Raw genomic sequence first — 16,834 nt, 5'->3', positions numbered from 1 at the left:
AGATTAAAAGGTGACTTGGTCTTGTGCTCTGGAAGACCTCTGGTAGTAAGGACTTGTTCATCTAAGAGCAAAAAGCCTGAGAAAACACTTTGGAGGCTTAAGCTAGAGTCCCTCTTTGCAATGACTCATATGCTTGGTGACTGTAGTTAGCTTCTACAACAGTGTTTTTTTAGGAAGGGATGGATTTATCTGAAGCCTTTAAACTGAGATGAGATGTTTCTTTCTCTGAAGCTCAGTTGGAGATGATGACTTTTAAGCAGGAGGCATGAATATACCTCCTCAACTCAGCTATGTAGAGAACTATATTTGATTACCAGACTGGTTCCTCCAGGCCCCAAAGCCCATGAAGCCATCTATTGTCTCCTTGTGCCGCTCTAGGGATGTCCAGAGACTGGATTCCCAAATCCACTGGTTCCTGCAGACACCCCTCCAATGCTGGGGTGCAGCTCATCCCAGACACAGGAGCTTTCAGGGCAGGTTTTCAGGGCATAATTGGTTTCCTGCCTTAAAAGGAACATGTGATCTTTTCTTCCCGGAAGCGTCTGACTTTACTTGAGCACACAATCCCAGGCATCTTCACATTTCTGCTTCCTTTCACCAGCTACAGGGTACTTGGCTGCTGGGCCCTGTCATGGAGAAGTCTGGCTTGGAGGGGGGATAGCTGAAGAGCAAAGTGTTGGGAAAGGGTTTGCACAGGCTGCCTTTCTCCTCAGCCTTGATTTTCATCCTCAGCCTGCATTTTCATCCTATGGTTGAAATGACTGCATTATCTCTTACCAGTCAGATCTTCATCCTCCTCTTTGGAAACACAGGGCTTTGACCCCTTGTTCACTAACATCTCACCTTCGTTCTCCCCCAGGATGGTGTTAATCCAGGCTGCCCCAGTAGTGACAAATGGTCTGAGAGGTGTTACTGCCCTCCATGGGCTAGGGAGGATTTCCCCAATCTCCAGAAACTCCGGTTTCTGCAGCTCCACCACTGAGGTGAAAATGATACCCTCAGCATTGGAGCTGAAGTTTAATTTCCTATCTGCTGCTCAGGGCACAGATTTTCCACTGGGATATTGGCAGCAGGTCAGAAATCTGCATTCCAAGCTGAATTGCTTTGAAAACAGTCCTGGTGTGGGACCCCATTCAGTCTGCTGGTTGCAAAAGCCAGCTCTTGCCCAGCCTGGCCACTGAAAGAGTCCCAGCTCTTGCTCTCTCAGGATTTTGGGTGAAAAGCCCTCACATCCTTGAGTCACAAATCCAGACTTAGTTGCTCTGTAATTGCCCTTTACAAAGGCCCAAGGAATGAAAGCCACCAGTAATGTTTGGTATTAGCTGCATGCCTCAGCTTTTGGACTTGAACAGCATACAGCTATCTTCCTCTTCCAAGGCCTGCTTTTCTTTATGGGTCTCCAGGGACCTGCCAGGGGACAAAATGTGAATTATCTCTGATTTTGCTCTCTGAACACTAAAGAGAAACAGTTTCAATGAGACAAATGAAGCTGATTGTAAAGATAATACAGACCTTTCTTCCTTCTCCGGTTATCTCCAAAAGCAGATTTCCTCTATCTCCCAGGGCACCTTTCTCATTGCTTAGATTGCCTTTCTTGCAAGATGCAGAAAAAAGGCCCATAATGACAAGCTGTGTACGAGCAGAGATCTGCCAACTCTGGTGGCTTCAGTCCAGTATTGGGCAGGGCCAGAAGCTTCCAAGAAAAGATGGAAGAAATGGTAGAGTGTTGTTTATTCCAGTTTATTTTGGTTATTGAATAAACTTCGCCATCCCACTGACTGGTGACTGGCTTGAGCAGTTGTACCTCTCTAATTTATTTTTCATTGTACTGAACTGTATTTCATGTCTTTTGGGGATAGTGTGAGCTTAGCTTCACTGCAGCATGGCAGTATAGTTCACAGAGTCACACAGAGTAAAGCAGTATTTTGCTTCATTTGCCCTCCCTGCTGCTTTTCGTTGCACTGCATTTCCCTGTCTATCAAGCTGAATTTTTCCCTAAACTGTCCAGGCAGACATGCCACACACAATTAAATCCATGTGGGCTTTCTCAGGGTAGATTTTGCTTCTGGATTTGCAGGGCTGAGCTGGAGCTGCACCCCTAGGTTGTGCAGGGGTGTCTCATGCCAACAGGCATGGCTGCAGACACTCAATTGCATTCTGGCTGCTGTGCCTCTGTGGGGACTGAGAAGGGATGGATGTGTTTGGGGTCTGCAAACGGTACATCTGGGTGGAGGTGGATCAGGGTAACATAGCAGATAGGGCCTTCCTAAAAATGATGGATTATATTTTCACACATAATGGGATAAAGTTCACATTAACCTCCTCCCCATGATACTACAGTAGCTGAAAGACTCCTGTCCCCCCAACACAGTGTGGAGTTAGGGTGTCTTAGCAGTCTTAGCAGTGCAAACTCAGCTGAGGCTGCCAAGTTAACACAGTGAGGTAAAGCACCAATTCAGACAAGACGGCAGAGACCTGGGGGGGAGCTATGACAATACAGCTTCTTTCATTCAGAGCTACTGCTTGTGTGAAGGCTCTGCCCGGAGACTGTGCTGACCTCAGCTTGGGAAGGGGCAAAGAAGAGGAAGAGACCCCTGCCAGCTTACCCAGGGGTACCTGCATTCCCATGGAGAACACCTCCCACACATCTCCGTTCAAACGCAGCCCAGCTGACACCATGATGGTTCAGAAATAAAGGCAGCTTTGTTTTGTAGCAAGCAGGTGTCTTCAGTTCTCTCAGCTCAAGAAAGACCTTGAAAGACAAACTTTTTATTTACCTTTCATGGACTCCTCAAAATAGCCCCCGAATCTTCTGCCAAATGAGGGTTAAGAGCAGCTGGTCAGCATGTTTTATCCTGGGAGGGTTGTGTCCATTTCTGTCTATGGTTTAAGTCCTGCTCTAATTTTTTTTTTTCTCAGAGTTGGCTGCAAGGGAGTTGTAAGCCAAAGGAAATTTGGGACGTTCCTTGCATATGTAGCATACACACAGCAAAAGCTCACTGGAAAGCAGAGGCATTCTTCTTTACCCTCCAGGGTGCTGCTGCTGGGAGAGGTGCTCCTGTCTCTGCTTTCCACCTTGGGCCAGTGGAGCCTGGTTTGCCCTAGGGGAGGCTAACATGTTCCCACTCCTCCCTAGCACGCACATACCTGCTCCGCACCCTGGCATCTGCATGTGGTTCAAGGGCACACAGATGGTCACACCACTGTGGCCAGACCATGATGCCACTTGTCTTTTGATTCGCCTTGCCCTGGGCTCTGCCCTCCCCACAGTTCCCCTTGCAGGGTGCTTCCAGTCTCTCCCACATCACCACTGCCCATGCCAGCTGCTAATCCCATTTATGCTGAGCACACTAAATCCAGGTGTGGGTACACCAGTGTCCATGACTCTTCTGCCAGCAGGTGCCTTTGGTGCCTCCTTCAGGGCCACTGGGAAACCCAGTCACAGGCCGGCAGATTTTAGCTTTCCATATACCTTTTTCTCTTTCCTTTTTTTTTTTTTTTTTTTTTTTTTTTCCTTTCAGGGACAAAGACATTTAAGTTAAAGACTTAACTCACCCAGTCCCCCCCGTGCCTGGGTGCCTCCCAAGATTCTTCCCCAATGAACAGCAGGCTCGCAAACTCCGAGCTGGGTATTACATGGCTACAATCAACAGCCACAGAATTTTGATGTGGTCTGTATTGTGCGTATGCTTTTAACATCACCCATTCTGTCAGCTGATCCCCCCCCGCGCTGGGGCTGGGGGGGGGGGGGGGGGGGGAACACAAAACCTTTATGCTTGCCACCGAGGTTACTGCAAACCGTGGGAGCGGTATGTACCCGAAGGGGTAAGTCTCCCGGAGAGGCTGGGACGATGTCCTCTGAGGCATTAATTAAGACATCCGAGGATGAGAAAGAGCCATCAAGGGGCAAAGGCGAGGCCTCCTCACGGGGCAGAGTCCCCCGCGGGCTTGCCCCTCGACCTCAGCGTCCCCTCCGTCCTCAGCGTCCATCCGAGCCGTGCGGCAGCCGGGCACCGCGCGGGGAGCCGGGGCAGGGCCGCAGCGGGTACCCGGCGGGACAGGCCCGTGAGGCGCGGCGGGCCGCGGGCCGCTCCGTCCTAACCCTGCACTCCTCCCGCCCGCTCGCCTCGCGCGGCTCCGCTGGCAGCCGCCTCCCATTGGCCGCCGCTCGGCGGCGTCGGCCAATGGGCGGCCGCCGCTGCCGGCCGTTGGAAGCGTGCCGCGGCGACCGTTAACCGTTCCGGCTGACGGGGTGGCGGGGGGTGAAGCAGCTGCGGGCACCCGGGGCCCAGGCGGGGACCTCGGTGGCCCGCGTTACTGCGGCTCCCTCGCTTCAGGGTAGCGCCTTGCCTTGGCGCCGCTCCCTCAATCGCCTTCCCCTGATTGTGTCTTGAGCCTCTGTCGTCCCTCCTAGGTCTTGTGGCGCCTAGCACTGGAAATTGTAAATCCAGGTCCTTGGCACGGATGCGCGGTGGAAGGAGGTTTCCACAGCAAGCTGTGCCGGAGTCTTGCTGGGACTTCGCAAGGCAGCAGGGACACGGCTGCGGCTGCTGCCAAAGGGTAACTTCTGGTCTGAGGTGCTGCAGTCCCTGTGGGGAAGGAGCTGATGGCACAGCTGGCCAGTGGGGAAGCAGGTCACTTGCCTTGCTTTCAGTGACCATAAACCCTTCTCTTCCTGTCATTCTGCATTATTCTACAGGCAGCAATAAATTCTGGGCCTGGTTCCAGATCAGGTTCAGTCAAACCCTCCGCCACTTGAAGGCTGGGTGTCAGGGAAAGCATTTGGTTCACCATACAGTCCAAGGTCGTGATGCTGAAAGTAATCATGGGTGACTTGGGCATTGCTGGCAGTCTCTGAGAACGACTGAGGGGTGTTGCCAGTCAGGATACCGTTCTGCTGCTGGAGAGGAATAGCAGTGGGGTTTGCAGGTGTTCTTCATAGGTGTGGGGTTTGCAGAAATGCTTCAGCCATGCCACGCAGAGAAACAGGAATAGCAAGGGGGTAGCAAGTCAGTGGCAGGCTATCCAGGCAGACCGGGGGCCTGTACAGACCAGGCATGGAGCAGCAGGGAGCTGTGGTACACGAGGGGAGAGATCAAGGGTCAGGACAGAGGCGCACCAGAGGCATTTGAGAGAGCCAAGAGGTGGTTGGATGATCACTTGTGCCCCTTGGGATGCATGTGCACTAACTAGACTGTGAGAAGTGTGCACAGCATCTGTCCATCCTGCCTGGATCTTGTTAACGCTGTCAAGACCTTCACTTTCATAAGGTCTAAAATTCATTGCATTTTAAAGAGAGCAGAAGGACTGTCTGGAGTGTATGGACTCTTCTTTCCTGGAATATAAAGGAAACCTCGGCTGTGAAGCTGGAGTGCAGGGGGCTTCATTCCTTAGTGAAAGCGGAGAAGGGAAATGCAGATGTCACAGCTGGGACAGGAGATTTATCTTGGCAAGCAAAGAGGAAAAATACTTTCAAAAAGAAAAGAGAAAACTCAGAAGAATCCCCTCCCCATCTGCACTGCCTGCCAGCACGAGCAGAACCTCCAACCTGCAAAGGCCCTTCGTTTCCTGGGCCTGGGCTGCCCGCCCAGCTGGATTAGCCCCTCACCACTTTCTCTTTGGAGTGAGACCATTGTGGTGGGAGCAGGGAGGCTGTGAGAACCAGGCTGATCCTGAAGGGAGATTGTCTCCAAACAACTCAGCTGGAGGTGGGAAGGGGAAAGTCACAGTCAAAGGATGAAAGCATGAAAGGGAAAAGGAGGGACAGATGCAGCCAGGGTGACCACAGAGAAGAAGTGGATCCAGGGAGAGGAAACTGTCCCCTCCTCAGCCATGTATGGTGCCACTGGGCTACAAGAGCGGCACCTTAAGGCATCCCATGTGCAACCGGGCAGGGGAAAAGGTTTAATGCCTCAGTGTCCGGGTGGGGGGAAATAGAGAGGTTTCACTTGGATGTCTGGATGCCTTACATTAGCTCCCAAGATAACTGTTGTACAACAGGAAAGGGTGTTTGAACGAGTGCACGCACGCACATACAGTGTGCTATTTAGACAACCCGAAGCATGAGGTCAGGATAAAAACATGTGGTGGAAATATGTTTGGAAGAGTCAGTGCCTATGTCAGTCATAGTGGGAGAGAGCAGGAGCCAGCAGCTGACAGATTCACACTCTCTCCTTGTGGCTGAGGTGGCCTTAGCCTGAGCAGATTCCCCTGTGGCACCAGAGCAGCTTAAGGCTCTCTGTTGGGCCTGGAGGTGTGATGGTCATTGCAACCCCTGTACCTGTGCATACTGGCTCATCCCCTTTGGGCACTGCCTCCCCATCATCCCAAAACTGCAGTGGGGGGATGGGCAGCCAGAAATCGGGCTTGGATCAGGGTATCCAGCACATCCTCGCCATTGCGTTTCTGTCCCTTGGCTGCCCCCTCCCTGACCGCTCACTGGTAATACAGCTTTGGAAACACATCTTGTGTTATTTCTTGGCTTTGGAGCATAGTTAGGAGAAGGAAGGAGGGTGTGAAAGGGAGGGGGAGATAGCAGGAGCGAATAATGCAAAATGAGACTGTGCTGCGAGCTTTGTATCCCATCTGGAAGCTGTTTTCCCCCAGTACACTTCACACCCGCTCCCTCTGGGCCAGGATGGTATGGATCACGTTTCCCAGTTGACTGGTCCCCCTTGCTCAAGCCAGGCCCATCTGCTTCAAAGCTACTTGAGATATCTTAAAGGAGAATCTCAGCAGATTTGCAGAGTCCTTCATTGTCACAATTAGAAATTCTTGGCCAATTCTTTGAGGAGCAGGAGCTGGCTGATCTCAGCCTGGCTGGAAAGTGTTCTCGAGGAGGGAGTCTAGGCCTTGAAGAGGCTGGGAGAGGATGAGCCTGCTCTGCGCATGCATCTCTGTTCATCCCACCTTCATTCATGTCCAAGTCCTGTGGCCTCTTTCTCGGACCTTCCACCAACACATGCCTCCGGTCTGCTGAGATCTTCATTGCCACGGCGTCGGCAAAACTCTCCCCAAAGCCCAGCATAGTTGTTGCATTTAGTGGCAGCACACGAAGGCCTTTAGCTGTGCTGGCCCCAGTCTGGGTGGAAAGGGAGGACTAGTGGCTGCCCAGGACCTCCTTTGGCAAGTTGCCTTCCAGCCAGGATAAAGCTACCATCCATTTGGTCTGGTGATAAACCTGCTTCTGTGTATCACTCAGAAACTCGGAGCACTGACCCTGCCATGCTCTGCCACAATCCACACAGCCGAGACACACCATACTCTGGGACCTGCAGTTCCCTGGAGCCTTCTCTGTCACACGCATTAAGGAAGAGTATGGCCGAAGCCTTCTTTGAGATAGGTGCAGCTCCCCCAATGAGGCTGGGTGGGACCAAGTTTGCATATTCTGGGTTAGCAGGCTCAATCTAAACTAACTAGCGGCAGTTTTGATGACATCTATCCAAAATCAGCTGTGGGCTGCTCCTCACTATGCCCATCACAGTTGGATCTGGACAAGAGGACACTTTTCTTTCTTGTCATGTGGTTGCATGCATGGCTGTCTTTACTAATCCAAAATCTGTCCTGAAGTTAACAATACCTTTTGGCATCAGGAGAGAACAGAACCAACTGAAGAGACAACAGCATTCTTCCTGGGATGTGGTGGATTAGCTTCCTGCTTGTCCTGTAGTCTCTGTTGTGGATATAGCCAGCTACGAAGCCATGTCATTATCTTTGTTTGCTTTACCCTTCCTTCTTCTGCTTTCCTCGACTCTTGCCACTGCCCTTAGGTAAAATAGCAATCTCCATCTCTGTGACAGCTCTGGGTGCTCTCACTCTTTGAGGGTGTCTGGTCCTTGGTGCCCTCTTTGATAATAACCGTAGTTATTTGCAATCTCATAGCCTAGCTGCCTTCTCTCCATCATCTATGTCTGGAGATGTTGGACTGGTACATGTATGCTTGGGAAGACCTGAAAGGGGGTTGCTTTGATGAGAAGGCTTTGCCAGTATTTAGTTGTGCTGGAGGAAAGGCTCAGGAGCCCAGAGAGGGGTACGTGCCCCAACATTTCTGAATTCCCAGGGAGGGTGTGACTTTCATTCTCTGCTTGTCACCCATGTTTTTCCCGTACTGTGCAGTAGGTCTCTGTCTCTTGGGAGAGAATGGGCTCTTGGGGACCTGAACTCCTGCATCTCTGGGAGAACAGTGTTGCCTTCATCCTCACTTCCAAGCAGGGAGGTCCTCCAGCAAGCCTGCTGTGTAGTGTCTAAAAGAAGAACCAGAAATCTGCAATTACTTCTGCCAATGTTGGTGCCATGTTAAGGCTCTTATACTCAGGCCCTTGCACTCATTACTCATCTCTCGCCCCTTAGCCACTGCTGGGGAGGTTTTTTGGTTTCAGTATAAAACCAGAGGCACATCTCTGCCTATTCTGCCTGGGTGGGTTTGTTGTACAGTGGGAAGACTGTTGACTGACCAAGAGATCCTTGTTCTAAGCATGGGTGGGATGCCTCTAAAAGATAGTGTGGAACTACGGCATAAATGCATCTTCTTGCCTCTCTTCACTCCCACTTCTGCCTTTGTTAATGCACAGTTGTGAAAGAAATTTGAAGCACGTGGCAGAGTCACAGACAGTTCTCCCTGCAGCTGTCCATCCAGCTCTGCTTCTCTTCCAGGGTTACAGGGTGGTTCTGGTTTTGATAGTTATGACAGTATATATGATTTGGGTGCCTTATGTTGGATCCTGGCTCTGCTGTGCTGTCGTGGTGCGTTGGCAGCCAGAAGTCTGAATCCCTTCACTTTTCTGCAGTTACATTCTCACTCTTACCGTAAGGCTATCGTGTTCATATCCGGTGTTTGCTTGTGTTGTTTAGAGAAAGCAAGACAAAGAACAGCTGTTACATGAGCAGTCACTCTCTGGGGTTAATGCTCAGAACTCCAAACTCAACCGCTCCATGCTGTAGGATAGAACAAAACCTGGTTTTCCAGTGCTTTTTTTGATAAATATCTAACCCAGTGCCATCTGCTGACTCAGCTCCCTCTGAAGAACGGTTGTGCTCAGCACAGATGGGAGGTGTTTTCTGTCGCTTGATTCAAGCGCAGAAATGCTTCTAGGCAACTTGGAAATGGCTGGGTAGATTTTACCAAGCTATCCCGCCAACTCGGCTTCTGGTATGGGAACAAGTGGAGAAGACTTCAGCCCAGACATCCCAGGGAGGGTCTCAACACTGGGATTTAGCATGACTGTGCCTTCTCTGCCTTACCTGCACATGCAGTGTCTGCCCTCCCAGGGGAGCCTGGGATGATAGTGTGTCAGGCTGTCACTGCAGGCAGTGAAAGGACAGGACAAGTGGGAAGGAAGCTAAGGGAGAGAAACCTTGTGTCAGGCAGAATGCAGGCAGTGTGTACCCCCCCCCCCCCCCCTTCCAGCATTCTTTGTGGGCACTTGATTTTTTAAATTGGTGGCTGAGGGATGATGATGGAGGGTGAAGGGCACTGGCATGTTGGAGACTGCTGAAACTCCCTGTCTCCCTCCCCCACTTGGTGGGAAGCGTGGGTCTGTTCACCTGGAGCCTACTTCACTCCCAAGCCTCACCCCAACCTTCTGACCACCAGCGTAATGTTGACAGAGTGATACCATGCTCAGGTAAAACAAATATACCTTCCTGTGGGAGCAGGAACCTGCAGGCTCCAGCATCCGGGGTCCTCTGGCCAACTCCTCCCTCAGTCCTCGCACTGGAGAAAGAAAGGAGTGTACACACCACAAGCTCCTCTAGGAGCCGGGCTCTCTCCTGAGCTCAGCTTTCATCCTGGAATTCATTGGCATTCATGTCTCCACTCTAGGACCTGCGTGCTGTCGTCCAGTCTCTCTCATCCAGACCCTGTTGCTCTTGGTATTTTCAATACGTTGCTTTCAATGCCTTTCTGCCCACCCAGATGCTTTTCCAGGCGGGGGCGGGGGGGACACCCAGTCTGACTGCTGAGCTCTCTCCAGTTCATTTAAGTTACACAGTTCCGTCTGTGTAATATAGTCACTTGAATGTATCTGTCTTTTCTTTCCTCTCCCTGAGCCAGAAGCCTCAATCTGCCAACAAATGTGATAATTTTTCAGCTGGTGTTTGGCAGCCATCATTTTTCTCCCTGCCCAACCAATGCTTTGTTGTAGCAAATGGAAAAGTTAGTGATTTGACTTCTGCATAGGAGGATATGCCTCAAAGGAAACAGGTTCCCTGTAGCATCAGGAGTCCAGCTCTGCAGCAGCACTGGCCAGATTTACTGACTGTTACTGGAATGATTAGTGGAATGATTGTTTGTTGTTAACAGCCCATCTGCAGTGTTTAAACTTTATCGGAGAGCAGAATTTCACAGGCATTATCTGGCTGGAGGACAGTCTCATATGGTCCACAGAGGGGCTGTGAAATCCCAGAGGAAATTAAATACAACAGGGGGCCTTCCTGTTATGTTGATCCAACTGATCTTTTTTTCTCTGATAGAAATCAGCAGCTGGGTTGATGTTCTCTGGGGCATCAGAGTGCCTGTTGCTGCTGGCAGAGAAATGAGAAAGTGTCTGTCACCGAGGACAGGTGCTGAAGACCATGATTTTCTGCCACACTTGCATTTTGTCGTCACATTGATTTCTTGCTCTGCGCTCATTGTCACAGTGAGATGATGCTAGGAAGCTGAAGATAGGTACCCACAGAGGAAGGGGGAGATGTGAGAATATAGAAGAGTTTCGTGAGTGTTTGTGGCATGCATAAACACATGGAGAAGATGTACAGCACCATGGCCCTTTCTATCTTAATTCAAGGTGTTTTTATCAAACTAGTGCAGGCAAAGGATAGGAAGTGCTTTTTCTCATCCAAAAAGGGTTGTTGCTGAGGTTTGCCTCTCAGAGCAGGAGAAGGCTCTCAAATCCCTCTTGGAGTTGACACTAACACTCTCTCCCCCTTTGTCTTTCCTCAGCATTTCTCAGAGAACCTGGATCACTTCTCCGACAACATGGAGGATTTCTCCAACGACCTCTTCAGCAGTTTCTTCGATGACCCAGTACTGGCTGAGAAGAACCCACTGCTGGACATGGACCTGGATCCACCCACTCCAGGCATCCAGGCAGAGCACAGCTACTCCCTCAGTGGAGACTCTGCTCCCCAGAGCCCTCTCGTGCCTGTCAAGACTGAAGATAATGTTAACGGTGAGCATGAGACATGCACACTGCGCAGCTTTGGACACATCTGTTAGCAGGGGCTCTGGCTGGCTTCCATATATGAGGACAAAGTGGTTATTCCCTGGCCTTGCACAGGGCCGGGGAAGAATTTGATCTGCCGTTGTCAAATACAGCCCACATTTTTTCCTTCAGTTTGTGCTCTGACAGTCACATTGCTCCTTTGCTGGGCTAACTGTTATTTACGAGGATGATAATTGGTTGTGGTTTCATGCGCTGCCAGCTTCTGGCAAGCAATAGGCAATGTGTCTTTAGGACCCTGCAAACCTGGGTGTGGATGCCCTAGATCCAGGTCTGTTTTGGCGTCAGGCAGCAGGGTTTTGGCTTGAATATAGGAAGCATGAGTCTCTGGCTGCAACCAGTGCTGGTACATGTGGAAAGCTAAGTGGCTTCTTTACCAGCAGATCTTTTAGCAGCAGACAGAGAGGAACAGTCATTTCAAAAACTATTTTTAAAACAATTCATTTCAGGATAATTTATGATGGCTGGATATTTTTAGAGCCATCCTTGCAGAGAGTCCTGTAATTTGCGGGACTGTGTGGGTGTCCCAACAGCTGATGGACACCAGGCTGCCTGAAAAAGCAGTGGCACAGACTCAGTATACACAGAAGAAAGCCATTCCTTTGAGCAAGACTGAGACCTGGGACAGAGGCTTCCCTCTCATGGCCAGGAATGATCCCAGCTCTCTGGTACAAATGCCAAGGCAGGAGGAGAGGAGCTGGCCTATGCTGCCTCTTTGGTCCCTGCAAAGGGCACAGCCATCAGTGCCATGTTCCTTAGGGGCCACTCAGAGAGATGCTGGGAGAGAGGCTTATGGCAGGCCAAGCAAGCTCTGACTTAGTATCAAAAAAACTTTCCATTTACATTTATTTTTCCTCCTCCAGAATGGAGAGTGACACTGATCCTTGGGCACAGGCCAGCACAGGGTGTACAGTGCATGACCCAGGAGAGCTTGAGATGGACCTGACGGTCCCTGAATGTACAGATCAGCTCTGTACAGGGAGTAAGGCCTAGTATTAATGTGGGAGGTATAGGGGTATCTATGCAGCCAGTTCATGCAGTGGGATGATTCAGCCCATCTTTCCAGGGCTATCTTGGCTCATAATTGGATGTGAGTCATATTCTAGTGTAGCACTGAGTCAGGTCCAGTATTTGTAACACTGTGCAGTCCTTTTGGCACAGCTCCATCCAGTCTCGGTTCTTTTAGACATTCACTTCAAATTAATTACCCAGAAATGGCTTTTCTTTAACATTAAGCAAGCTCTGCTTGGTCTGCAGAGCTCCTAAGGAATGCCTGAGTGCTGTCTAAGCTTGGAGCTGACTGAGGCTTGCTATTTATCACCTTTCTCCTAACTTTTCTACAGATCTCCAAAACACTTCAAAATCCTGCCCGTTCCCACATGGATCCCGCTAACATGGGTCAGCAAGGGCAAGCCGCTGGGTGCATTGCAATCCTGCTTATCAGTGGAGTCTGCTTTCCAGATGGTTTGTGCATATGGACTGGCTGCTTCAGTTCTCAGTACCAGCCCTCAGTTCTGCAGGATGAGATTTGATGCCAGGAGCAGGGGGAGCCAGGGTTGTGCAGAACAGCGGGTGCTGGACCTGCCTCAGGCTAGTGCCCACACTCCTATACAGGTCCTGTTTCTCAGTGCTCTTTGCCTTATCTCCTCAACCCAGGGTAGCTATGGTTATCTCTCGGCTGTACTTCTTCCCATTATGTACAGAGAGTATCTAGAGCAAAGGATGAGCTTCCTGGCACGCCTCACCCAGCAACATACAGTGAAATCCGCAGTGGTTACAGATTGGCCATACCTCTGAAACATCCTCTCAGGCAGCAGAACATAGATGTGTCCATACAATTTGCCCTCTCAGTCCCTGCCATCAGACCCTCTGATGGCTTATGTGTTTCTGATTCTGTAACCCAATCTCTCCCCAGATAAATCTCTGAGGGTGGGAAAGAGAGCAGGGTCAGAATGTAGACAGGAAATGGGAGGACAGCGCGTGCTTATTTGGGTGTCTGCTCCTTAGGCTGTCTGGACTGACAGCACTGGGGGCTGCCCTCTTGCTGAGTCAAGTCTGAACTGGGAGAGCCCTTGGTGGTCTGCTCTCCCTTGTCTGGTAACTTGCTTCAGCAGCAGCCCTCCCAGACAGAGGATGCCCCACCCCTCTAAGAAAAAGAGAAATGCAGAGCTTTGCAACAGAAGTGGAGGATGAGGAAGATGAGGCTTAAAATCAGTAAGGGAACTTCAAATTATCCAGTAAGCAAAACCTTCCCATAGTGCAACCGAAGAAGAGATTTAATGAGGGAAGCTGTGGACTCTTCATCACTTTTCAGAGGGGTAAGATCAAGTCAGACAACTATCTGTCAGGACTGACACAGGTTTAGTTGAACTTGCCTAGAGCAGTGGGATAGACTGGAAGACCTCTCAAGGTCCCTCATCTCTGTGACAGCCTGTGATCAGACAAGAATTCAGTCCAACTTTTCTGTCTGCAAACACTTGCAGCTGTGTAACACGTTGCCTTCTTCCATCAGAAAGGGCTTGTCTGCATAACCAGGTGTAACTGGGACTTCACTACCAGCTGTGAGTTTGGTGTCCTTAGCAGGACAGAGAAAATGCAATTCAGTCAGTGTCTGCTCAGCAGCCTCTTGGTTGTCACAGTTGTGCACTGCATCCCTGCCTGAGACGCTGCCTGACGGCGTTTGCCCTGCTGCATTGTGGGAAGCTCTAGGAAGCGATCCAGCAGCAATGAGAGCAGCACTCAGCTGATACACACACGGAGCAGCCACAGGAACTCGTGTCTGTGCTTGAAGATGTCCAGTCACACAGGGAGCTGGAAGGAATGAGCCTCTGCTAGAAAGACTGATCTAGGCAGCAAAATAAGAGGTGCTAGACCAAAGACAGGAACAAAACATATTCCACTGGCAAGGGCAACAGTCTGTTAACTGATATGATTCTTGCCTAGTCTTTAACACCACTGTGTCCATGCAAAAACCAGAGGCAGGATTCTTCCCTGTCCTGTCCTGAGGGCAACAGATCCTGAGTTGAGCAAAGCTGTTTTTAAGCTACCTTTAAGTTTAGTTCAGATGGCAGCTCCCACATGAGCAGCTGCTTGCTTGTATTCTTCTTTGTGCAGGCTTTTCTGGAGCTGAGAAGGTCCTTTCTCCCTCTCTCCTCTTTCCAGGACATCTTCTAGACTTAGACCTGCACTGCTGAGCTTTGGGCAGCAGACAGCTAGGCAACACCCCTGGGTCTGTGAGTGCTGTATGCAGAGAGCAGGGCAGAGGGGTCAGGGTGTGAGCCCGGCTGTGGCCTCATGTTGAGCATACTGGGGCACTGTCTGGTGACACACTTAGCAATAGACTGTCCTGTGTCAAGACAAATGCATTTCTGGTTGTCAGATAAAAAGGGGAAAGGATGAGGATTTGGGAGGAGAATGCAGGCTCCAGGCCAGCAAGGAGGAGCTTTTTGGCAGGCTGAAATGCTTGAAGAGCAATGAGGGGACCAAAACTTCAGAGCAGAGTCCAGGCAGCTCTCCTGCCTGGCAGGTTTTTTTCCCCATCTGAGCTGCAGTTTATCCACCACTGCCTGAATCCCAGCTCCCGGGATCTCTGCTTCCAGTGACAAGCCAGGCTTACGCCACACACATGCACAGGACAGAGCAGGCAGGGGGTGAGAGGAGCATACCCACACAGCTCCGTTCAGTTCTCTTCAGACACTTCCTTTCCCTCACTGCTGCTTTGGTCCCTGCCAGCAATGGCGGTGGGACATGGCTGTAGGCAGCAGTCCCTCTCAGCAGCACGGGGTGGAGGAGGCAGCCTCAGAGGTGAGACTGAGGGGAGCAGCTGTGGGAGCAGCCTCACAAGCAGGTGCCACGTTGGACTTCCTTCCACAGAAACAGACCTTCCTCCTCTCCTGTTATGCAGCTCTGGTACTTGGCATAAGATTAGCAGGAGGCCAAAGCAGCACGTACAGCCGCCTGCCAGCCTTTCACTGTCATCATGCTTGCCCTCTTGCCAGCTCTCTAGCACAGACACGGTACTATTCATGGTAACACACCTGGCAGCTCTGTGATGCTCACCATGCTGCCTAAGGAGCAACAGCCCAGCATCCTCCTCTCACTGAGCTCTAAATATAAATAAGCTCCAGAGGACAAGACCAAGACATCACCGGGAGAAGAAACCCTGCAGCTGTCCTCCAGCACTCAGGCTTCACAGCGAGAGTGGAGCAGAGACACAATTCCTCTAGCTTTGTCCTGTCTGCTCCCTGCACACTGGGGGTTCATTCGCTTTTGTACTCTATGTTATGGGCCTGCAAATGCTTGTGTGGTGACAATGCTAAACTTGGAAAAGCAGCCTCCCCAGACAGGGGGAAGCTGTCTGCATGGATATTTTTTTTTCTTGTCCTGTTCTTGCTAGAGTTTGACTCTCACGTTGTGCATGTTTCAGAGCTGGAGAATGGAGTGTGGTCGCTGGGGCCCAAGCTCTGCTCCATCATGGTGAAACAGGAACAGAACCTGGCTGTAGACCTGCCTGAGTCCCAGCTAGCTGCCAGCTCCATACCAGTGCTGAACCTCAACCCTCTGCAGAGACTGCCAGTCCCCGAGGAGGTGAGCCCATCTAAGATCCATCGGGAACCCAGGTGCTCACACAGCAGTACCCCTGGTGATGCGGATCAAGCCATGTGACTGCAGGGTTCTGCTAGGTGATTTAGCTGCTGGACAGACAGAGGAAGGTGATACAAAGCCCAAATATTGCATTATTCCCCTCTTGAAATGGCAGTCAAAACAGCAGCACACCTGATGCTAGCTAAAACTGTGTTCTTGATTCCTACAGTGAGACTACAAAACAGGTTATCCTTCCAGAGAAAACGATGGAAGAAGGGTTTTCTCCAGCAGAGGAAGCTTTACAATCTTGGTTAAATACAAGTGTGTTTCCTTGGCACAAAACCAAAGGATTTTAAGCTTGTATGTGCTGGAGGTCTGTCCCCTCCAATCTGCCAATATTTCTATAGCCACTCTTGGCTTATTTTCATTTTTCGGACAACAGCGTCAATTCCTGAGTATAGATCCCTGCTCTGCCACTGTCTTTTTCATGGCCTTGGGCTTATTATGTGGCCTCTTAGTTTTTTCAGCTGCTCACTGGAAATGGAGGTTCCACTCCAGGTCCTGCTGGCATTTTCCTATGAAGCAGCAGGAATTATTATTTCTGAGAAACAAGGGCCCATGTCTTTTGGTCATATCTAAGTTCTTAAGAAGTCTGTTTGTCTGAAGGAGGCTCACTTATGCCACTGGTATATGGGTGTAAGTTGGGGGCTCAGTTCAGCTGGCCTCGAGTCCAGCCATTTTGGATGGGAAGGCCTGACCAGTCTCACGCAGACCTTGGCTATCTTGTAGCAGCTCAGTAGATAACAGTAAGGCATCTCTGGGGTTCGCTTCCTTTTCTTGCTCATGCTGAGCATCTTTCCATTTAAACAACCATCCAAAACAAATGGGTACTTCCAGCCAAATCTGTGCACAAACTTCCTCCATTATTTACACAGCTTGAACTTGCTGTGCCCTCGAAGCTGTGCTGTGTGTGCTCAGCAGCGGTACCATGGTGCTCTCTCAGCTGTGTTTACAGTCTGGAGGAGTTTGCA

The 16,834-nt window shown here is 50.5% G+C and overlaps 1 protein-coding gene across 1 annotated transcript in view; it reads left to right on the top strand.

The window, feature by feature from the left end:
* CREB3L1 (cAMP responsive element binding protein 3 like 1) overlaps positions 1-16,834 on the top strand; it is a gene marked incomplete at both ends in the record, with an annotated part of 44,176 nt that overhangs the window by 13,554 nt on the left and 13,788 nt on the right. Inside the window, 2 exons of the mRNA XM_082485884.1 lie at positions 10,940-11,168; positions 15,646-15,806. Of these exons, the coding sequence (XP_082342010.1) occupies positions 10,940-11,168; positions 15,646-15,806 (390 nt within the window). The remainder of the gene's footprint in view (positions 1-10,939; positions 11,169-15,645; positions 15,807-16,834) is intronic.

This window comes from Vanellus vanellus (genome assembly GCF_965231255.1).
Source record: "Vanellus vanellus genome assembly, chromosome: 6".
Lineage (NCBI taxonomy): Eukaryota > Metazoa > Chordata > Aves > Charadriiformes > Charadriidae > Vanellus > Vanellus vanellus.
This window is presented reverse-complemented; position numbering and strand designations above follow the sequence as displayed.